We start from the raw sequence: 24,697 nt of genomic DNA, 5'->3' as shown, positions 1-24,697 counted from the left end.
AAGCCACTAACGTGACTGAACAGCTACAAGAGGGAATACCACACCCAGGTGCAGTTTTGCAAAGGTTGCAATGTGGTGACAACTGATGTCTTCTGGCTGAGAACTGCAGAGTAATATGTTCCTGTTTACGGGAGATCAGTTTCAGACCCGGTTTCATTAATAATTGACAAATTTCAAGTAACAGTCAATTCTGTCTAAAAATAAAACCACTCAACTCTCAGAGACTACACCCTCTTCACGATGTCCTGAAACTGCTGCTGAGTCAGACACTGATTGATGAGCACTTACTTGATCTTGATGATATCCACACCGGTCAAAGTGAGACTAACGTGATCGCCGGCAGCGGCCCAATCAACTGCTTCATCATGTAACGTGATTCCTGGAAATGAGTAAGATTAGAACATTATTGCTGGATGCAAGAACCACAAGGTTTTCTCTGGGCCAAATGTGATACATGAGTCATTGTATTTCAGTTATAAATGGTTAAAATTAAAATCTATGCAATAGCAATATGTGCCAGACAAAAGGGGCACACACTGCAGGTAGCACCTTGCTTCAAAGGTTTTTGGTTTATTTTGTGCCACGGATTTATCTTCCAATAAAGTTCTTGGTTCTAATTCGGTCTCCAACATTATAGAAGAATGTAGGAAAGTCATACATTTCCCAATGAAGTGAAATTCAACAATAAGGTTGGTAGATCTGCAGCGTTTGCCCAGGTGAAGCCACTTCAGGAAAAAGCCAGGTCCACCACCAGCGTTTTTCACTCTGTAGTGCGGAGTGTAGAGAGCGGGCAGATTCTCAGAGCAGGATGCTCAATGAATGAACTGGTCACATCTTATAACCTCTTCAGGGTTTCCAAACCCAAACGTCGTCGTAAGAAGTGACATAATATAAAAGGAATGTCATCTTCCATCTTATGTTCATGTTATGTGCAGGTTCTGTGCAAAGTCTGCCTGAAATACTCTGCATGCACATAGCTTAATTGCAAAGCATGGGACATCACAAATCATAGATCTCATCAATGTTATGACTAAAGAAACATTCTACGACTGCTATTACTAATCTTTTCTATAGAGGGCACTAGGCGTACACAATTAACAGAGTCATTAGAAAGTCCTCTAACCCACCAAAGCAGGAAGGAGAAGCCTCATACCTACACATGATATGCTTATCCCAATGAAACTCCATTCAAGCTAAAAAAGGGCACATGGTCAGGAGAGGACAGTGGTTACACTACAATGAATGAACTAAAGGGAAAAAAATAAATCTTTGTTTCTGAATCCTAGTCCCAAGACTACTATTTTTGTCCTATCACTCAGCGCAGACTATGCTCTGCAGGGCTGGCACTTGTATGTCTTACATGGATGACCATTCACTTATGTGCCTGCATGTAATGCCACATTTCCATTGGGGTTATCGAAACTGGCTTAACTTTAAACAGGCACGGGGTTGTCTTTTTGAGACAATCATAATTGCGCATAGTTTCTTCTTGTGAGATTAAAAGGAATCTGTCACCAGGTTTGTGCTACCACCATCTTAGAGCAGCATGATGTAGCGGCACACACATCTTACGTTGCCGCACTATCCCACCACTGCCCCTTCTCTACCCTTTCCCTGTCACACAACATCCTCTTCAGCCTTCTCCACCAGGAATTCTGGGGCAAAGTTGGCCTCTGTTGTCTTGGTGCACATCACGACGTTAGAGGACTACTTGGAGTTGGAAGATCCTGCATTGAGTGAAGGCCGGTGAGGATATCTCACAATAAGGAATACTGAGAGAACAGACCTGCCAGGGGAGATTTTTATTTATTTTTTTACATCCTACTTATATTAAGCTCTGGTGTGTCTCTGCAGGCTCCACAGCATAATAATCAACATTTAATTAATGTTGATTAGCTGATAAAAATTGAATTTCCCTGCCAAATTCAAGGAGTCTGCCAAATTCGAACCTTGGGAGATTCGCTCCTTTCTATGAAACACACAATCATGCGACTTGAATCTGTGACCTGAAATCTGCACTTGCACTACCATTAAAGGGATTTTCAATGACTAACATTAACTAATCTTTAAAGTGAATCTGTCAGGTGCAATATGCACCCAGAACCAGGAGCAGTTCTGGGTGCATATCGCTAATCCATGCCTAACTGTCCCTGTATACACTAGCATAATCTTTAGAAAAAGTATTTCTAAACATTGTTTCTTATATGCTAATGAGGCCCATGACTAGTCGCAAGGGCGTTACTTCCCTTGGCTAATCGGCCCACATAGCATAGTAGCACACCCCTGTGGGTGTACTAACATGCTAATGATTTTGCAGCCTTACCGCACATACCACAGTCTTGGTGGCGGCCGGCAGAGTATGTATGCACACTGGGCATAACCCAAAGTCCCCTGGACTTCTGATCATGTGCACTAAATTGATGCCGAGTGTAGGCTTCCTGGCTTCAGTGAGGTATAGTGCGCATGAGCGGAAGTCCAGAGGATTCACTGCGCATTCATTAGCATGTTAGTATGTCCATAGGGGTGTGCTAACATGCTCTGTGGGGCAGCTAGCCAAGGGAACTCACGCCCTTGCGATTAGTCCCTGGCTTCATTAGCATATAATATACGACCTTTAGAAATACTTTTTCTAAAGATCTCTTTATCTATGCTAGTGTAATAAGAAGTGATATCCAGGTGGCACTTAAAATTGCAGGTGCTCGGTCAAGGGACGACACCCAAATAATATATGAACATAGGACCGGCACTCCAAAACTTGCAGTAATCTTTAGGATTTAATCCATAAAAGCAAAGTACAACAACAAAAAAAACAACAACTCGTTTTCGGCTATACCTTTAGTCTTTGTATTGACAAAGACTAACGGTCTAGACGAAAACACGTTTTGTCTTTTGTTTGTACTGTGCTTCTATGGATTAAATCCTAAAGATTACTGCAAGTTTTGGAGTGCTGGTCTTATGTTCATATATCTAAGTTAGTGTAAACAGGGATGGTTAGGTATGGATTAGCAATATGCTCCCAGAATTGCTCGTGGGTCTGAGTGCATATTGCACCTGACAGGTTCTCTTTAAAAAGGGAACCGGTCACATGATTCATCTGCTCAAACCATGGACATCATGTATTAGAGCAGTTGCCTCATTACAAACATGTATATCTCACTCTGAAACACTGTCAATCTAGTTGGGCGAGTACGGTGAAGCTGGCGTGGACATACTCCTGCAAATAATCACCGTGTCCGGCTCTATTGTAAACTAACTTTTTATTCTGAAACTCCACAGCGTTTAAGAGTAAAACATAACTTGTATGTAAGGAAATGATTTCAGATTGGTGCAACAGGTTCCCTTGAAGAAAAGTCATTAATATCAGATTGACTCCTGACACTCCGCAATCAGCTTACTGAAGATGTCACTGCACACCGTCATATAAAATCTGTACCGTCATGTATGAACTATGAATAGTGCTGCAAGCTCTCCTGCAGTCACATGTATGAATGACAGACAGCAGTACTCAATGTCAAGCAGCAGCTGCAAAAGCAAAACAGATTTTAGGCTATGTGCCCACGTGTGTGCGCTCTGCACCGCAGCGTATAAGTTACTGCATGTCCGCTTCAGAGCGCAGCTGAAAAGCTCCGTTCTGAAACTTTGGTGACTGCAGAATTTGTGTGCTCTGGATGCTGCCTCTCCCTATAGACAGCATGGAGACAGCATGCAAAGCGCACGAAAGAAGTGACATGTTGCTTTTTAGAACGCAGCGATTTGGCAGCATGCAAATTACTGCGTTCTAAAACGCAACGTGGGCATGGATTTTGCACAATCTTCATAGTTTGTGCTGGGGACGCAGGACGCATGCAGTTACGCTGCAGTGCAATATGTGTATGCAGCGTAACTGCATGCAAATACACAACGTGGGCACAGCCTTAGGGTGTATAAAACCCCATGATCTAAAAGTATTATTACCCCTCTATAAATCATTTGTTTTAGGCTGCACATTCTAAAAAACATATATGACAGCTAGAGCATGTTCAAAGGAGGGCAGGTAGATTATTCAGTGTCTTGTAAAGTCTCTCAAGTAATGAGAGGCTACAAAAGTTGGGCTTGTTTAGCTTAGAAAAAGACCACGCGGCTACACTCTTGTCCAAGACACAGGTTCCTTATGACCCTTTGAGGGCTGATGTGCCTTTTGGTAACACTGATGATACCAGCTCAGAACACTGAAGACAACAGAACCTTGCATGTATGGATACAGCCCCAAGAGATGTCTCTTCCTTGTTCCTAAGCAAGGTGGATCTCATGATTTACATACCTACACAATATTGGAAGCAAATAGGACATCTGTGCACAAAATATCTCATAGGGGGATTTCCCTATATTTCGCTGAAGTATAAGAAACAGGTCCAGATATAGGACTGGTAACCAATAAATGTCCTTGTATATAACGGTGTTCGCTACAATACAGATGCAGGAAACACTTGTCAGTTCCTGGTAACGCAGAGCCCTCTACATCTTCTACAAGCTTCTAACTATGGAATCCACCTGAGTGCCATTTCTCTGATTTTATAAGACACTGTGCATACAGACTCTGCAGATAAGCACCTTGATAAAGGCCCAAATAGGCCGAAACGTTGGTCTCTGGACATCTGTATTCTTTTTTACATATTTTTTCTCCTTGAAAAATAAAAAGTGGACTTATATTGCAAATAGTATTCTTTGGACTCCTATTATTTCACACATGATGTGCCGAAAATAATCTACCTTTGTTTGACTTCTTTTTTTCAAGCACCCAATTTTTAGAGTGAGCAGACATTACTCTCTAATTGGACTGTCATTTAAGACATGAAGGCCTCTCAATACAGAAAATCACTTTAACTTTGAGGGTTTTCAGGACTGTACTTGAGGTTGTTTTCAATGGTTGTGATGAAACTAGTTCTTATAGACAATACCAGGAAAGGAAGCCCAAGAAATGCCTCTGCTAAAGAGGATAAGTTTATCAGTTGCCAGCCTCACAAACCACAAATTAACTGCATCTGAAATATCAGGCCTCATAAATGATAAACAGACACCAAGCACCTGACAAATTTCAACATCAACTCTCGACGGGAGACGGCGAGGAACCTTCACAGTCAAATGAATGCAAAGATGCCACCCCTGAGAAGTGTGCAGACAAGAAAAGGCTAGCAATACAATAACTAGACAATATATCAGTAGAGACTAGTAATGTGGTCTGAAGTCAAAATGTTGTGGTTTTTCACAAAAACATCAATGTCTTTGAGAGACGCAGAGAAGGTGAGCGGATAGTTTCTACTTATGGTGCCCATCAAGTAGCATGGTGGAGAGGAATGATGTTGCTTTTCTGGTGACACTGGATTTATTCCAAATTCAAGGCACATTTAGCCAGCATGGCTACCACAGCATTCTGCAACAATATACCATTCCAATTGTTTTGCACCTGGTAGTAACATCATTTGTGTTGCAACTGGACAATTATCCAATACATAAACTTAAGGTGTGTTTTGGGTATGTAACCAAGAAGATGAGGAATGGAGCGCTGTCTGTGACATGGCCACAAACGCCCAACCTCAACCTAACTAAGATAGTTTGGGATCAGTTGCACCAAAGAGTGAAGTCAAAGCAGCCAACAAGTGCACAACATCTCTAGGCACACCTTCAAGAGTGTTGTAAAGCCATTCCAGGAAACTACTTAATGAAGCTGCTTGGAAAAAATTCCAAGGGGATATAAAGCTGTCATTAGAGTAAAGAAGTACTTTGGAGGACTATAAAGGTTATCACTAGTGATGAGCGAGCACTACCATGCACAGGTGCTTGGTGCTCCTAACGAGTAGCCAGACGTTCGGACGGGCAGACTTGTGTACCGAGTCTAATGGAAGTCGATGGGAAATTCGAGTATTTTTCTGGAAGATCTTCCTCCATACTCTGTACACGAGTTGCGCCCATCCGAGCGTCCGACTGTTAGTTTTGAGTACTGAGTACCCGAGCACGGTGCTCACTCATCACTCTCACATGTTCTGGTTAGTTTTATACATGTTTCTTTTGTCCTTATTTCTAAGGGCTCCTTTATGAGTTTGCTGCCTTTAGTCTGAATCTAATATGCACATTCCAATTAGAACCAGGAATACTAGAGTTGAGCGAGTACCTAACTATTCGTACTCGCTATACTCATAACAAGTACCAATACTCGTGTATTCGTTCCAAATAGTGTGAGCAATGCAACTTAATGGGGAAAAACTTGCAAAGTAACGAGTAACCCGAATGCCGTACTATTCGTGCGAGTAGCAAATAGTGCGGCATTCGGGTTACTCGTTACTTTGCGAGTATTCCCCATTGACTTGCTATTCGGAATGCATACGCGAGTATTAGACAGTATTCGTTATAAGTATAGCAAGTACAAATAGTTAGGTACTCCGTGCTCAACGCTATGGAATACCTTTGCATGAAGAGGTGTGTTCAAACTGTTGACCAGTACTCTAGGAAGAAAATAAAATTAACTTCTTGAGGACTGGGCAATTTTTTGATTTTGCACTTTTGTTTTTTTCCTCCTCTACTTCCAAGAGCCATAACTTTTTTATTTTTCCGTTGATATAGCCATGTGAGGGCTTGTTTTCCGTTTTGAATAACACAATCCATTTTATCATATGTTGTAAAGGTAAGCGGGAAAAAATTCTAAGTGTGGTAAAATAGCAAAAAAAAGGCAAATTCTGTAATTGTTTTTTGGGTTTTATTTACAGAGTTCATTTTACTATAAATCTGACCGGGCAGTGTGAGTCTCCAGGACAGTACGATTAGGTAAATACTAAACATGTATATTTATTTCTTTTATTTAAGTAATGAGAAAAAAATTCAGAAATCTTGCAAAAAAAAAAAAAATAAAAATAAAATAAAAAATCTTGTGTGTTGTGACATTTTGAGAGCCGTAACAGTTTACATTTTTCAGATCTGGGGCTGTGTGAGGGCTTCTGTTTTGCGCCCCGAGCCGTGTTTATATTATTTGGGAATATATGCAATGTTTTTATCACCTGTTATTCAATTTCCTCTGTTGTTGCGGCAGCCGAAAAACTCCAATTCTGGGGTTTTGATTTTTTTTCCTTGTTAAGCTGCTCAATTGGATTAATTTATTTTATATTTTGATAGATTGGACTTTTACGACTGCAGCAATAATAAATGTGTATTTTTTAATGTGGTAAAAGGGGGTGATTTGAAGTTTTAAATTTTTTTTATTTTTTAAAACTATTTTTCTACTTTGTAAATTATTTAAAGGGGTTGTCCTATGTTTAATGATAAGTCTACAGTGACTATGTGACTGCAGACATAAGAATTCTCCCAGCCCATACACTGTGCACTGCAAGGATTCACCGGTTTCTGAGAATGAAAGAGTGGTCACGTGACTAATTGTGCAACATGCATGCTCCCGGCCAAAACTCGACTAGTTGGCACGGTATCACTCAATACAAGTGTATGGATTGGGCACGTCCGACTAGTAGGTGTGGCCGTCTAGTAAGCGCAACCTTGCTCAATGTATTTGTATTGATCGAGGCCACGTCCTCTAGTCTGGTTCTGGAAGGTAATGTGCTTAGTGCACAATTGCGGTCATGTGACAGAGGGACTGTAAACTTCTCTCACACCAGACAACCCCTTTAATAGTCCCCTTATGGGGACTTGAACCTGCCATAATCTGATCATTTGTTCTATATACAGAAATGCCACACTATTGCTGTATATAAAAGAAGTCAAAGTCTCCTATGAACGCTGGTCATGGGCTGGCTTTCATAGGAGTACTGTGATGACAAACATAGGGGTCATTGGCTGACCCATAACTATCATGGCAACTCATCTGTGCTCCACCCATGGCTGTTAAAGGCAGATGAAGGCTTTCAGTCTTTGTCTTAGAAGGCCGCATTTTTTTCTGTAGGTAGAGATGAATTATGACATACATAGTACATCATAAGTCTTCAAGGGGTTATAGCCTAAGGTAGTTTATAATGCCTTTAGACTATGGTCACACATGGAAGAAATTACCGCAGATTTCACCCTATGTCATTAAAAGAATCGGAAGTTACTGCAAAAATCCACAGAAGGAAAATGCTCTTGATTTAAAATTTGCACCATGGCCCGATTTCTGCGTAGCTTTGAACTTTTACATGGCGTCATAGGAAAAACATTGTGGAATTTGTGCCAGAAAAAATATTCCTGTTCATCTTCTCAAAGTCCCAAGGAAGTGAACGAGAGGTATGAAAACAGCGAAGCAGAGCTGTAGCCCCAATCACATGCAGCCGATACAGAGAAACAGAAATGCCTGCGATGGGAAAACCCCTCTAACCTGATAATCTCACATGTATATCACTGACGCAGTAAGAAATATCAGACTTTCAAAATGATCAAATACAAGTACAAACATTTTATTTTTAGGACCATAAATCCAAAACATAACCCCTCTCACTTGTCCCAATAGTCTGAATGGAGCGTGATACATACAGGTACTAATCAAAGAAGCAGTGTATAAACAAGATGACTAATAAATCAAAGGGGGAATCGTACCGTGGCGTGAGAAAACGAAGCCTCAAGCATCAAGTGAAATGTCTCAAACATCTAGCCCCAGAAATGTTCAGACACAGTCACCTGTGAGGAAATTCGTTTCAAGATTTTGGATAAATTATTCAACAGTCAGTATCAGTTTGACAGCGTGTTCCAGTTTCAGGTGCAGCGAGGGTTTTCAGAAGCCGTCCCAAAACAGATGCTGTGAGAATGAGTGAGGGTATCTTCCATAACAGACTTCAGCGATGTCTATCTACTCACCTTTTACTGTGCAGGTCTCATTAGGGGGCATCACCAGCAGGCGGTCACCAGCCTGGATGTACCCAGCTTCTATTTTGCCAGTCACGCAAAATCCAGAGCCTTGATCTGGGGAAACAAAATGAAATACAAATCAGCAAAGTTTTTTCTCTTACCTAATCTCTCAAGATAGAAATGTAAAATACTTTCTTGCCACGGGATCATTCAAGGGCTTAAAGGGTATTTACACTGGCTGGTTACGTTGAACGAAGGTTACTACAAACAGTAGTGTAATACATAGAAATTTGGCCAATACACATCTCGTCTTATCTATTAATTTATAAATAAAGCCACTCCACAACAACCTTATAAAAGGGAAATAACCAGGAGCATTAAGGCTATTTGCCCACGGGACTATGTACCCGCGGATATATCTGCAGGTACGTCCGCAGGTTTCCCCCGCAGCAGCTCCTCGGAATCCGCAGCTATACATAGCTGCAGGATTGCAGTGAAATAGTTGCGGTAAACCTGCGGACATTCGTGCGACTTACCTGCGGAAGTCTCAGCCTCCATAGTGGAGGGCTGGTATTTCCGCAAGAATAAGTGACATGCAGTTACATGCGGCTGCGGGACATCCGCAGCATATTCCACAGCCGTACATACTGCAGCATGGACACAGGCACTCCCCATGTCCCATAGGATAACATGGGGAGTGTCTGTACTTGCTAAAACCTGCAAATTTATCTAGAAAATCCAGATAAATCCGCAGGTTTTCCATGGAAAAATCCGCAGGTACAGAGTCCCGTGGGCACAATAATTTCTTTATCTATCGCAAAAGTTAAAATTAATCACACATGCAATATAAAGACTAATAGAAAAGTGCTATATGTTAAAAAAAAGATGAACAAATGAATGCATGTAAGAGGACGAAAAAAATAGCAAAAGTAATGGTATCTATGGAGAACCTAGGAAAGCCTAGGTGGGCAGAATAGCATATAAAACACTAAGGTGTAAACCTATAAATTAGCCGCTGCAGCCATAATAAATAACAAGGGTAAGTATTTAATCAAGGAACCCACAAAGAGCCAAAAAGGCAGGGTTTCATATTGATAATCCTACTATAGTGACCCTATAAATCAAACGCTACAGCGCTAATAGATGAAGGGATAACATATCAATCAAAAATTGCCCAACAGCTTACCCATAGGTAAAGGGTTAATGCTCCTGTCCCTCACATTTATGTAAAAAAACGGATTTTTGTGTACTCACCGTAAAATCGTTTTCTCTTAGCCATCATTGGGGGACACAGGACCATGGGTGTTATGCTGCCTATCCATAGGAGGACACTACGTAGATGCAAAAGCATAGCTCCTCCTCTGCAGTATACACCCCCTGGCCGGGCCAGGCAACCTCAGTTTTAGTACACAAGCAGTAGGAGGAAAAAAAAAAAAAACAGTAAAAACTTCTCAACAGAGGAACATGAGAAAAGAAGAGTCATAACCAAATAAGGTACTGAGAGAACCAAGGCCCAACAGGGCAGCAGGGTGGGTGCTGTGTCCCCCAATGATGGCTAAGAGAAAACGATTTTACGATGAGTACACAAAAATCCGTTTTTCTCTGACGCCTCATTGGGGGACACAGGACCATTGGACGTCCTAAAGCAGTCCATGGGTGGGAAACAAAAGAAGACAACACAACCCAAGGACTAGGAACTAGTCCCAGACAGCCTGGAGCGCCTACTGAGAGAGGTGCTCTACTTCAGTTTGCAGAATTTTCCTACCCAGATTTGCCTCAGTTGAAACCTGGGTATTGACTCTGTAATGCTTTGAAAACATATGTAGGCTAGACCAGGTCGCAGCCTTACACACCTGTTCCGCGGAAGCCTGATGTCGAATGGCCCACGAAGCGCCAACTGCTCGCGTGGAATGAGCCCGCAGCCCACTAGGAATGGGCTTGGGTTGCAAGCGGTAGACTTCCTGGATCGCAGAGCGAATCCAGCGAGCCAGCGTCGCCTTTGAAGCCGCCTGTCCCTTCTTAGGCCCCTCAGGAATGACGAACAAAGAGTCCGTTTTCCTAAAGTGGGCTGTCCTGGATATGTAATATCTGAGATCTTTGACAAGGTCTAACGAATGCAGAGACCTTTCCACCCTATGAACCGGGTGTGGACAAAAGGAAGGCAGAACAATGTCCTCGTTCAAATGAAACGGGGTAAGAACCTTTGGAAGGAAATCCGGAAGGGGGTGCAGAACCACCTTGTCCTGATGAAAGATCAGAAAAGGCTAGCGGCAAGAGAGTGCTGCTAGCTCCGAAACCCGTCTGATGGACGTAATTGCCATCAGGAATGTTACCTTCCAGGACAGAAGAGCAAGGGAGGATTCCTTGAAGGGTTCAAAGGGAGACCTCTGGAGACCGTCCAGAACGAGGTTGAGGTCCCATGGTTCCAGCAGCCGTTTGTATGGGGGAACTAGATGGGAAACGCCCCGGAGGAAGGTCTTGACTTGCGGCTTTTAAGCCAGGCGGCATTGGTAGAAGATTGAGAGCGCTAAGACCTGCCCTTTAAGGGAACTGAGAGCCAACCCCCGCTTGCAAGCCAGACTGTAGAAAGTCGAGAATTCTGGGGATGGCCAGAGGCATAGGCTGGACGTTAGTTTCCCTGCACCATGAAAGGAAGATTTTCCACGTACGGTGGTAAATGCGGGATGAAGCAGGCTTTCGGGCGCTGATCATGGTGGAAATAACCGCGGGGGAGAATCCCGCTCTTGTTAATACCCAGGTCTCAATGGCCATGCCATCAATTTCAGGGATCTGGAGTTCTGATGGGAAATGGGCCCTTGGGTCAGCAAGTCTGGGATGTCTGGAAGGAGCCACGGTGCGTCTGTGAGCATTTGTACTAATTCGGCGTACTAGGCGCGCCTGGGCCAGTCCAGTGCTATCAGTATCACCGGGACTCCCTCTGCCTTGATCCTCCTGATTACCCGCAGCAGTAGGGGTAGAGGTGGAAATATGTAAGGCAGGTGGAAGTGGTGCCAGGAGCAGACTAGAGCATCCGCGCCGATGGACTGCAGGTCGCGCGACCGGGATATGAACGCGGGTACCTTTGCATTCAACCTTGAGGCCATTAGGTCCACGTCTGGTGTGCCCCAGCGAGTGCAGATGTGTAGAAACACATCTGGGTGGAGAGACCATTCTCCGGCGGCCAGGCCTTGGCGACTTAGAAAGTCTGCTGCCCAGTTCTCTACCCCCGGTATGTGTACTGATATCACTGATCCCAACGATTCGGCCCAGCTGAGGATCTTGTGGGCCTCGAGATAAGCCGCTTTGCTGCGGGTGCCCCCCTGCCGATTGATATAGGCTACAGCTGTCGCATTGTCCGATTGGACTCGATCTGACGACCCGCTAGCAGAGGGCAGAACGCTCTGAGCGCGAGGAAGATCGCGCGGAGTTCCAGGATGTTTATGGGTAGGAAAGACTCCTGGGGCGTCCAACGTCCTTGAGCAGTGTGGTGCCGGTACACTGCTCCCCAGCCTAGGAGGCTGGCGTCCGTGGTCAGGACCAGCCAGTTCACTGAGAGAAAAGATTTCCCCTTCGATAGGGATGAGGACCGAAGCCACCAGCGGAGTGCGTACCTGACTGAAGGCGTCAGGTGAAGATGTCTGTCCAGGGAGAAGGGGCTCTTGTCCCAGGCCGCTAGAAGGGTTTAGCTGCAGTGGGCGGGAAGTGCAGTTGAGCAAATGGTACTGCTTCCATAGCTGCCACCATCCTGCCGAGCACTTTCATGCTGAATCGAATGGAGCGAGACGGAGGACATAGAAGGCAGCGTACCGCTCGTTGAAGAGCGATCGCCTTTTCCTGAGGGAGAAGGATCAAGCCCCGACGGGTATCCAGGGACATGCCCAGAAAGGTGATGGATCGTGATGGGATCGGGGATGATTTGTCCAGATTCACTAGCCACCCTAAGCGGGATAGGGTGTCCACAGTGATCTGTACGCTGATTGAGCAGTCGCGGAAGGAGGGGGCCTTGATGAGGAGGTCGTCCAAGTAATGGAGAATGACTACTCCCCTGGCATGAAGGACGCTCATGGCGGCCGCCATGACTTTGGTGAAGACCGTTGGTGCGGTGGCAAGGCCGAAGGGTAGAGCTACGAATTGAAAGTGGGAAGCGGAGGAACTTTTGGTGATCTGGGGCGATGGGTATGTGCAGGTACGCGTCCTTGATGTCTATGGAGGCGAGGAATTCCCCTTCGACCATGGATGCAATAATGGACCTTAGGGACTCCATTCTGAATCTCCGTACGTGTACATGTTTGTTTAGGTGTTTGAGGTCCAGGATGGGTCGAACTGACCCATCCTTTTTGGGGACCACAAAGAGGTTGGAGTAAAAACCCGCAAACTTCTCGTCGTCTGGGACAGGTATTATCACTCCTGCTGTTTGGAGCGAGTGGGTTGCTGACAAAAAAGCTTTGCGTCGTTTTCGAGTCTTTGGGGGGTTTGAGAGAAAGAACCGACTCGGGGGTCGGGTCCAAAATTCTATGTGGTAACCGGAAGACACAAGGTCTCGCACCCATTTGTCATCTGAGGCGGCAGCCCAGATGTGTTGAAAGAGCCGCAGACGACCTCTTACAATGCGCCTTTGCGACGCACACAGCAGCAAAAGAGGGCGAGAGGGAGGAACCCGCAGCCTCAAAAGCAGAGCGGGCGAGGTGCTCCACCTGTGTCTGTCGGGTCCTTGATGGAGGAACCATCGGTTAAAGACAGGAGCGTCTTTGTGGCAAGGCGGGAGAACGGGGGGTTCGAGCGAGGGCGGATTGGCCCAGCCCTTAGGGGCAGGTGAGGCAAAAGGGTACCGGGACTCCATGAGTTTTCGGTTACCGAAGCGCCTGTCAGGCTTCTCCCTTTGCTTTGTGAGGATATTTTGAAACTCTGGGTGATCAGCGAAAACCTTTTGGGGTTTCCTTGCCCTCTGAAAGGAGACCGCATGGTCAGTGGTAGTGGATGGGGGATCCTCCACAAGCAGAGTTTAGTTGATTGCTGCTATAAGGGAGTCTATTGCAGTTTGATCATCTGGGGAGGCTGAAACCAAGGAATCCTCTTGGTATAAACAGCATTCTCCCTCCTCCAGCATTTCAGAAGCCGTGGAGCGTGTGGGAGAGCCTGCCCTGTGTGCTCCCGAGGGAGAGCCCGCTGGAGACACCCGGCCGTGTGCTCTTTTCCTGATCCCTGCAACTGGTGAAGCATGTGCCCGGATTACCTCAGAAGGATCCTCCATAGGGGTATCCTCAGGCTGCGTTCCGTCCAGGGACCCAGAAGGGTGTGGAGGACGACATCGCATAGCCAGCACCAGGTTCTGTGACAGTTTTTCCATGGATTGGGACAGAAACTGTGTTCATTCCGGTGGGCATTCCCTAGGCTCTGGGCTGACTGTTGCGGCGGTGGTGGCAGGGGGGGTCTTGGGGGGCTATAGGGGCACAGGACTCACAGAGAGAAGAGGTGTGTTTACGTGGTAGCTCAGCGTGGTAGACAGTGCAGGCTGAATAATACACTATGTGGGCCCTAGCACTCTTAGTGCCTTTAGAATTCTGCATGTTCCTAATAGGAGTATGCCAGGAGGGGGAGCAATGCTCAGCAGAGCTACAAGTGAAGCAAGCACCTCACCAGAATCAGCCGATGGCCCTGTCCTCAGGAAGGATTAAGCTATATGGAGATCTTTGCACGCTTTCCTGGGGGGGGGGGGGGGTTATCGTGGCCGCAGGGGGCGGGGCTTAGCGCTAAAAGAGCGCGAATATGAAGTCAGTGTGCCCCCCCCTGCTGTGGGTAGTAAAAAAACGGCGGGAAGGGAGCTTCTGATAGTTTTCCTCCCTCTCCCTCCAGTCAGCACACAGCTTGTCACTGGTGGTTATCAGCCGGCTTTTCTCCTAGAACAAATAAAGAGCGTGAGTCCCTGAGCCCTCCCCCTGCCACCGGGAAATTATCTGCAGGACTTTCTGCAAACAGGAGTGACTTCCCCCTCCTCCAGCCAGCAAGCTAGAGAAAAGTTAATACTGTGTGTGCAGGATCCTTGGGGCTCTCTTCCTTGCACTCAGCAAGGGACTTTCTCATAATAAATACTGTAAATGTCCTGGGAGCCTTCCCTGCAGCGTCTTTTCTCCCTTTGTCTGGGAGACCAGTCAGGGGGGATCTCACCTTAAAACACTGCTTCCATCCAGGCAGTGAAAATAGCAGAGTCAGCTTGCTGTGTCCGATCACACCGGTGCCATATTCAACTCAGAGCCTGCAAAGAGGGGCTGAGGAATTGGTGCCATATTCAACTCAGAGCCTGCAAAAAGGGGCTAAGGAATTGGGCTATAGAGGCACAGGCCTCTACCCTGGGCTTTGGAAAATCGGTGTCTGTGGAACCCGTCGTCCAGCCCAGGATCCAGCGTCGCAGGAGGGGGTACGTGGAGGCGACACTCCACATTCCCGCCCGCTGATGGTAGTGGGAGATCGGTCCCAAAAGGAAACAGTCGCCCTCAAAAAATAACAAAACTTGAAAGGAAGTGCCTCCTACAGACGCTAAGCTAAAACTGAGGTTGCCTGGCCCGGCCAGGGGGTGTATACTGCAGAGGAGGAGCTATGCTTTTGCATCTACTTAGTGTCCTCCTATGGATAGGCAGCATAACACCCATGGTCCTATGTCCCCCAATGAGGCGTCAGAGAAAGACCCTTTACCTATGGGTAAGCTGTTAGGCAATTTTTGATTGATATGTTATCCCTTCATCTATTACCGCTGTAGCCTTTGATTTATAGGGTTACTATAGTAGGATTATCAATATGAAACCCTGCCTTTCTGGCTCTTTGTGGGTTCCTTGATTAAATACTTACCCTTGTTATTTATTATGGCTGCAGCGGCTAATTTATAGGTTTATACCTTAGTGTTTTATATGCTATTCTGCCCACTTAGGCTTCTCTGGTTCTCCATAGATACCATTACTTTTGCTATTTTTGTCCTTTACATGCATGTGGGTGTTCATCCTTTTGTAACATCTAGCACTTTTCTATTAGTCTTTATATTGCGTGCGTGATTCATTTTATCTTTTGCGATAAAGAAATATTTTTTGCATTCAGCCTTAATGCTCCTGGTTATTTCCCTTTATAAACAGTAGTGTAAACAGCCTGCGGATCACCCACCCAAAGAATGAGAAAAACACTCATTTCGTCAGGTGAAAAGATTTTTTTAAGCCCGCTTTAAAATTATTGCCCTCAGCAGCATATATCCTGTGTACACGGCACATAAGCTGTCGTGTCCTGAGCAGCACAAGTACACAAACTCACAGGTCAGTTTATTCCCCGCCATCACGGATGGAAAGGGCCAATACAAGTCTATGGGTCGTGAAAAACACATACAGCAGATGGATAGCATCGGTGTGGGGTACATATTTTACATTGCTAAGTATAGGATAGTGATTTTAGAAATATATTTCATTCTTTATCCTGTGCTTTGTTGATCCAGGATTACAATGGGTATAATAGACCAGAGCGGTTTTTGGCATTTTGATGGCTTTAAGGCTATGTACGCACGTTGCGTAATTACATGCAGTTACGCTGCGCTTTGTAGCGCAGCGTAACTGCATGCGTCCTGAGTCCCCTGCATAATCTATGAAGAAGCCCAAAGCGCGCGTTCTAAGAAGTGACAGGTCACTTCTTTTGTGCGTATTGGTTGTAATGTCGGTCTCTCTCTCTGTCTGTCTGTTGGTCTCTGTGTCTCCCTGTCGTCGGTCTCTCTCTCTCTCCCCTCTCTCATACTCACCGATCAGCTGCACGGCGTTCACACTGCTCCGGCGGCTTCTCCTGCTTTTGAAAATGCCGGCCGCCCATTATTCAATCTCGTATTCCCTGCTTTCCCCGCCCACCGGCGCCTATGATTGGTTGCAGTCAGACACGCCCCCATGCTGAGTGACAGCTGTCTCTCTGCAACCAATCACAGCCGCCGGTGGGCAGGTCTATGTAGTGCAGTAAAATAAATAAATAATTAAAAAAAAAACGGCGTGCGGTCCCCCCCAATTTTGATACCAGCCAGGGTAAAGCCACACGGCTGAAGGCTGGTATTCTCAGGATGGGGAGCCCCACGTTATGGGGAGCCCCCCCAGCCTAAAAATATCAGCCAGCAGCCGCCCAGAATTGCCGCATGGATTAGATCAGACAGTCCCGGGACTGTACCCGGCTCATCCAGAACTGCCCTGGTGCGGTGGCAATCTGGGTAATAAGGAGTTAATGGCAGCCCATAGCTGCCACTAAGTCCTAGTTAATCGTTGCAGGCGTCTATGAGACAACCCCCAATGATTAACCTGGTGAAAGTAAATAAACACATACACCCGAAAAATCCTTTATTTGAAATAAAAGACAAAAACCACCCTCTTTCACCACTTTATTAAAGTCCCCAAATACCCCTCCAGGTCCGGCGCAATCCACGAGGTCCCGCGACACATCCAGCTCTGCTACATGAAGCTGAACGGAGCGGCAGTACAACACCGCCGCTCCTGTCCGCTCCATGCAGAAACTGAAGGGAGTCACACTGTCAGCGGGGACGTCACTGAGGTAATGCCGGTGTGTGTGTGGGGATGATGTGGGTTCTAGTGTCGGGTTGTGTGCGGGGATGTCGGGTTGTGTGCGGGGATGTCGGGTTGTGTGCGGGGATGTCGGGTTGTGTGCGGGGATGTCGGGTTGTGTGCGGGGATGTCGGGTTGTGTGCGGGGATGTCGGGTTGTGTGCGGGGATGTCGGGTTGTGTGCGGGGATGTCGGGTTGTGTGCGGGGATGTCGGGATGTGTGCGGGGATGTCGGGATGTGTGCGGGGATGTCGGGATGTGTGCGGGGATGTCGGGATGTGTGCGGGGATGTCAGGATGTGTGCGGGAATGTAGGCGGTAATGTCGGGATGTGTGCGGGGATGTAGGCGGTAATGTCGGGATGTGTGCGGGGATGTAGGCGGTAATGTCGGGATGTGTGCGGGGATGTCAGGATGTAAGCGGTAATGTCGGGATGTGTGCGGTGATGTAGGCGGTAATGTCGGGATGTGTGCGGTGATGTAGGCGGTAATGTCGGGATGTGTGCGGTGATGTAGGCAGTAATGTCAGGATATGTGCAGGGGTGTAGGCGGTAATGTTGGGCTGTGTGTGGGGATGTAGGCAGTAATGTCGGGTTGTGTGCGGGGATGTAGGCGGTAATGTCGGGATGTGTGCGGGGATTTCAGAATGTAAGCGGTAATGTCGGGATGTGTGCGATGATGTAGGCGGTAATGTCAGGATGTGTGCGGTGATGTGGGCGGTAATGTCGGTATGTGTGCGGTGATGTAGGCGGTAATGTCAGGATATGTGCAGGGGTGTAGGCGGTAATGTCGGGATGTGTGCGGGGATGTCGGGATGTGTGCGGGGATGTAGGCGGTAATGTCGGGTTGTGTGCGGGGATGTGGAGGTGTGTGCGGGGATGTAGGCGGTAATGTGAGGATATGTGCGGGGGTGTAGGCGGTAATGTTGGGATGTGTGCGGGGATGTCGGGATGTGTGCGGGGATGTAGGCGGTAATGTCGGGTTGTGTGCGGGGATGTAGGCGGTAATGTCGGGATATGTGCGGGGATGTAGGCGGTAATGTCGGGATGTGTGCGGGGATGTAGGCGGTAATGTCGGGATGTGTGCGGGGATGTAGGCGGTAATGTCAGGATGTGTGCGGGGATGTAGGCGGTAATGTCGGGATGTGTGCGGGGATGTAGGCGGTAATGTCGGGATGTGTGCGGGGACGTCAGTGGTAATGTCGGGATGTGTGCGGGGACGTCTCTCAGGTTACCCACGGCCACAGGTCTCGGGTGGAGGACTCGAGCTGGCCGTGGGTAACCTGAGTGACAATAGGAAAGAGGGGCGTGCACACTAATTTGAGGGCGAGGTGCTAGTGAATGGGAAGAACCCTTCAGTATACATATAGAAGTACACTGCACACTCAATGAAATGAATAATGTATTAATTTATTGAAAATTCAAAAAAACCATGCAAAGGAAATGAACTAAAGACAGAAAATAGCTCTGACGTTGCGGCCACAGGCCTTGTTCACAGAGTCTGTTGTGAAAAATAGAGTACAAACAAATACAGTTAGTTCAAAACAAATAATATTATGCTAACCTGAGTGACGGCACCGGTGATCGCGCGGCTCACTGCAGTCACTCAGATTTGCGGTCACAGGTGAGTCCTTCACCTGTGACCGCAAATCAAGCCGCGGCACACGCACAGAGCCGTGCGATCACAATGAAGTCGGGTGAAGTTCACCAGAGTTCATTCTGATCGCGCGACTGTCTCCCACATCCAGCCATGTGCTCTTTTTGACATTCCGGTCCCAGTCGGCTCTGCTGCAAGTCTATGGGGATGCAGCAGAGCCGAGTGGGACCGCACTGTCAGTGCGCTCTGGATGCTTTTCCCATTGCAGAGAAAGCATCCAGAACGCATGAATTCTGCAGGAATGTGCGCACGTTGCGTTCTGCCAAATGAGTCTCAGAACGCAGCTTTTCGGCTGCGTTCTGAGACACACATGCAGTGACTAATACGCTGCGTAATAGAACGCAACGTGCGCACATAGCCTAAGGGCGATTTCTCCTAACATTAATTACTGACAGTATGTCTGCACAGCAGGTACACTACAGTCTGAGGATCAAAAAACGGATTTACAAACACAGCCACCATAGCAGTGAATACAGGCTGAAACCAAGGATCAGTGCTTCATATGTAAAGGGAGGGAAATATAAAAATACACAACTTTTTTACACACATTAATCTATGAATAAAGTACAAACTAGCAATCATCCATTGATAAATCTAGAAATAAGTTAAAGGGAATCTGTCACCTCTTTATTGGCCTATAAGCTGCAGCCACCACCACCGGGCTCTTATATGCAGCATTCTAACGTACTGTATATAAGAGCCCAGGCCGGGGGTATAACATAAAAAACACTTTATAATACTTAACGGTCGCACGGTGGGCCTTATGGGCGTCTCCGTTGTCTGGTGCAGGCGCCTCCCCTTTCGGCCATTTTCGCATGTTAGAATGCTGTATATAAGAGCCCGGTGGTGGTGGCCTCAGCTTATAGGCCGAAAAGGTGGTGACAGGTTCCCTTTAATGTTTTCACCTACGGTATCGCAACATTTCTACCATTTTCTGTACTTATTTTACTATGTATTCTGATTAATACAGAGAATTTTATTTTAGTGCACTTATTTATTGTAGGTTTAGTACCAAGAAATAAGTGTGGCATATCTCCAGCACTTTAATGAATTTGGAGGGAGGGGGGACGTAGCCATGCCTTGCCTCTGCTCCACCCCACCTCCGCCAATTATGTTGAAGGTTCCCGAAACTGGTATGATAACGACAAAAGTAGCCAAACCTCTGAGCAACTCCAAATTGTGCAAAAATTTGATGACTTTTCAAAGTGTTTTACGTCAGTTTTCTGGTTTAAACACAAATAAATTAGCCCCCAAACTTTTGAATTATTTACAATGCCTGACATAGCTCCAACTAAAATGATACTCTTACCTTTGAAAACGTCGGATGCACATAGCCTGAATGGTTTGTCTATTGAACGCTGTGGAGCTTTAAATGAATCTACATTGACAAAAAAAAAACAAAACACGTTCAATAATCATTTTAGTGTTACCTATATAAGTGATTATCGAAATTTAAAGGGGTGGGGTGAAATGAAATTTGATCCTAAATTTGTATCTTCTTAATGGAAAAATCAGATCACCAACTTCTCATGCACACGTCAATTAAAAATTCCCTACCGGTGCCTCTCTAACTTCCTGATTTATTTTTTTTAACTTCCGTTCCAATAACAATCATTTAAGAATCTCCAGGCATGCTGAGAAACTCATATGGGGTGTCAACAGGGGGCTGGGGCTATAAGTGTGGTCACTGCCACAGCCGCTTTCCCAACCCTCAAACAAAGCGTCATCAGCGTCATCCATTTCAAGGGCTAGGCTAGACCCGGCTCTACTGAGCATACGTCTGTTGTCTATTCCTACGCATGCTCAGAATACACTCCATGCTCTCTGTGTGATAATCCCTTTCAATGTGCAGTGACAGTGCATTCACTCGCCGGCTGTGAAAGAAATAGACAAACCAGGAAGAGAGCGCACTGTCAGTGTGCATTGCAAGAGCAGAGCAAGTAGAATCAATATCTAAAACAGTTATCACCGCTCTGTAATGAGACGTCATGGGGCTGGTGTCTGCTCTCCATGCTTGCCTCATTCTCTACTTTTTAATGAAATCTGACAGTGTATTCTCTTCCTGGCTCATCAATGCTTACTGGGCACAGAAAGGGCGTGCACTGTCACTGCACATTCAAAAGAATGATGACCAGGGAGACTATACTGAGCATGCATTATCATTCACAGCTGGCGCACACTCTGTAGAGAAAGTTACTAGGTCAACCTCTGGAACCGACATCACTGATGATGCTCGTTTCAGCAGTGATTGCAGTCCAGGCCCAATGAGGACACCCCGTTTAAGAATCCCAGCATGCACTGCAGATTCTCAAACGCATCATCATAGTTTGAATACTAGTGATACATTCGTATCAGGTCAGAACTTAAATGAGAACGTAAAATCTACAAACTTTTGCAAAATGTAAATAGAAATAATTCACACACGTAGAAAAAAAAACAGAACTAAAACTAAAATATAATCTTCTATTGTATAAAGACACCTGAACAAAACTAATGCTCACCAATTTGGTCAATAAGGCACGGTCCTTGGTACCAACTTGTCAAGTCACGTATATCACTCTTTTTTGTCAGATTTTCTCCACTTAGACCACTGGTTGGAATGTAATAAACATCACTGTCCTACAAGAGATTACACGCAAGTGAGGTGGTAATACAGGAGTTGTCACGTTACACTTTATATCAGAAATGTCGACTCAAGACCATAGTACCTTGAAACCAGCTTGCTTTAGGAAGTGTCCGAGCTTGCTGGTAACTTCTCGAAATCTTTCCTCCTGCCAGTTAACCTACCAGAAGTAGAATGTTAAAGCATACAGAAAATGCTTTAGAAAATGGTGTGATGTACGCACCCAGTGAATCAATGCAACAAACACAGATCATGGTGGAAATCTTGGCAGCTTGTGAAATATCAAAAAGATAAAGGAAACAGATGCAAAAAGATGAATGAGTGGGGTGTCACGTCAATATTGTTCATTCCATCAAGCTCCCAAATCCTCAAATTCTGCACCCAGCGAAATGTGGTCCTGACCATAACAGATGAGTCACTTGAAAGGGAGTTGTATCATCAAAATTACTTTCCAAAGTAAAGTCAGCTAGGCAATGCTCTGATCACTATAGTCAGGCAGACAACAGCCAGTTTGCTACACTACACAACATATACACCGGATTAAAAAAAAACCAAACATGACAGTAATGAGGTAAAGGGTAAAGGCAAAAGTAAGTAACCAGAAAAGATGAGGATTTGAAGAATTTCTGCAGTGGAGCTCAGATATAACATACTAAACGAAACAGAACAGATATCTGTTCTGACACAAAGATAGGAGGAATAGCTAATACTAGAGAAGAGGAGAGAGAGAATTCTTTTTTTGCTTTGGCAATGCTAATAGTTTTTTGGTCCTGCCAATAAAGCCTATTTGATTTGATTTGATTTGAATTCAACAAGATCTAAACAAGCTGGAACAGTGGGCAGCAACTAATAGAATGTTTTTTAACATGGAGAAATGCAAAGTCATACATCTTGGCAAGAATAATGAAAAGAACATATACGGCATGGGAGGAATAGAGCTATCCAAAAGCATGTGTGAAAAAGACTTAGGTATACTAATAGATCACAGACTGAACATGAGTCAACAACGTGATGCAGCAGCAAAAAAGGTAAACACCATTCTAGGATGTATTAACAGAAGCATATAGTCTAGGTCACGTGAAGTCATTATCCCCCTTTACTCCTCTTTGGTCAGACCTCATCTGGAATATTGTGTCCAGTTCTGGGCACCACATTTTAAAAATGACATTAACAAACTGGAGCAAGTTCAGAGAAGTGTGACCAGAATGGTGACTGGTCTGCAAATTATGTCCTATGAGGAACGGTTACAGGATTTAGGATTGTTTAGCTTGCAAAAGAGAAGACTGAGAGGAGACCTAATAGCGGTCTACAAATATCTTAAAGGCTGTCACACTGTAGAGGGATCAGATTTATTATCATTTTCACAAGGAAAGACTAGAAGCAATGGGATGAAACTGCTGGGGAGGAGACACAGATTAGATATTAGAAAAAACTTTTTGACAGTGAGGGTGATCAATGAGTGGAACACGCTGCCACGAGAGGTTGCGAGTTCTCCTTCAATGGATGTCTTTAAAAAGAGGACGGACGGACATCTGTCTAGGATGATTTAGTGAATCCTGCTTTGAGCAGGGGGTTGGACTAGATGACCCAGGAGGTCCATTCCAACTCTAATATTCTATGACCTACTAGTATATTAAAGCACCTAGACCAGGGGGGGGGGGTCCAACCTGTGGCCCGCTTACCACATTTGGCCCAGGATGACTGTTAATGCAGCCAAAGAGATTTTTTTTTTCTGTCACTGGCCCTTACATTTTTGTGGAGAGAGCTGTGCGTGCAAATGCAGCGTTCTGTACTGAACTCCACTGTGCACAGAAAAGTGGGTTACATTTGACATTGGCCAGTATCAGAATTTTCTTTTTGGGCAGAAATAGTGCACCCCATCCCCTTACTCACTCCTTCCATTGCAGCTATGTAGGTCTGTGTTAAGGACAAGATTATGAACTATTGTCTCTGGTGTGTGTGTGATAGAGAGTGGTATGCATGCTACCACAAGTGACTCATAATTTGGACTGCAGACAGTTTAAGAGGGATGCATGACTAGATTGCATCAAAGTAAATTTATGGCCAACATTAACATCTGAAGGTTTGCATGTCCAGTGTATAAGTGGGTATATATACTGCAGTCTGTGTTTCTTATTATTTACACGGCAGTCTCATGTCTCTTAAGTAATTGGTATACGGCTGTTTCAGGTCTCCTATGTGATATGTAAACGTCAGTCTCACAGCTTTTATGTGATGTATATACAGCAGTCTCAGTGTCTCCTATATGACGAATACAGTAACAAGCAAAAGGGTAACAATGATTTGAACCTTTGACTTTCAGGCTCCTTATCTCACCATCCACTACAGCTTTGAGCATGAGACTGCCTTCATTTTTTAGATAATCATTTTGGCCATCTCATACATAAATTTGACTTGTAACTATTTAGCATATGGTTAGTTATGCAGATGCTTGTCATCTCACTGTACTGTTACTGTTTTGCTCCTCAAAATCTAAAGTTATATTTGTATTATTTTGTTAGTATTTTGTAAATACATCTTTGGCTTTCAGCGCGCTGCCTGGACTCTTCTGGGCATGTTTTCTATCAGATTCAAGCATGTCTCAATATCTGATCCCAGCTCTCTTCTACACGTTCCCAGTGTTCGTGTATACTGGTTAACTCACTTGGGTATGTATACAGATTTTTCTTAATCTCTACCCACAAGTGTTTGATTGGGTTCAGGTCTGTGGACTGTGTGGCCAATCCAGCACCTCTGCTTCATTGCAATTGAACCATTTCTTTGCCAATCTTGACATATGCTTCGGAGAATTGTGCTGCTGGAACACTGTCGTCCTTTTCATACTCATAGTACTCGAATGTACAAAGTACCTCGTCTTGTAAGATACTCAGATAGAGCTCACTATTGAGACCACCATCAATCCTGGTCAAGTATTCAATGCCTTTGACTGTAACACAACCCCCTATCATCAGGCTTCCATCACTAAACTTGAGAGTTCATTTAATTTCTATCCATTAACCCCTTTTTCCCTGGTTTCTTCCAGACCTATTTGCACCCA

General features: G+C 45.3%; 1 protein-coding gene across 1 annotated transcript in view; it reads right to left on the bottom strand.

Annotated features, from left to right (window-relative positions):
* HBS1L (HBS1 like translational GTPase) overlaps positions 1-24,697 on the bottom strand; it is a 188,769-nt gene that overhangs the window by 21,046 nt on the left and 143,026 nt on the right. The window contains exons 10-14 of the mRNA XM_075339858.1: positions 21,725-21,799; positions 21,518-21,635; positions 20,326-20,394; positions 8,806-8,910; positions 289-379 (exon numbers count right to left, since the gene is read on the bottom strand). Of these exons, the coding sequence (XP_075195973.1) occupies positions 289-379; positions 8,806-8,910; positions 20,326-20,394; positions 21,518-21,635; positions 21,725-21,799 (458 nt within the window). The remainder of the gene's footprint in view (positions 1-288; positions 380-8,805; positions 8,911-20,325; positions 20,395-21,517; positions 21,636-21,724; positions 21,800-24,697) is intronic.

Source organism: Anomaloglossus baeobatrachus, chromosome 3 (assembly GCF_048569485.1).
Source record: "Anomaloglossus baeobatrachus isolate aAnoBae1 chromosome 3, aAnoBae1.hap1, whole genome shotgun sequence".
Lineage (NCBI taxonomy): Eukaryota > Metazoa > Chordata > Amphibia > Anura > Aromobatidae > Anomaloglossus > Anomaloglossus baeobatrachus.
Note: the sequence above shows the minus strand (reverse complement) of the source record. Positions and strands in the feature narration are given on the sequence as shown.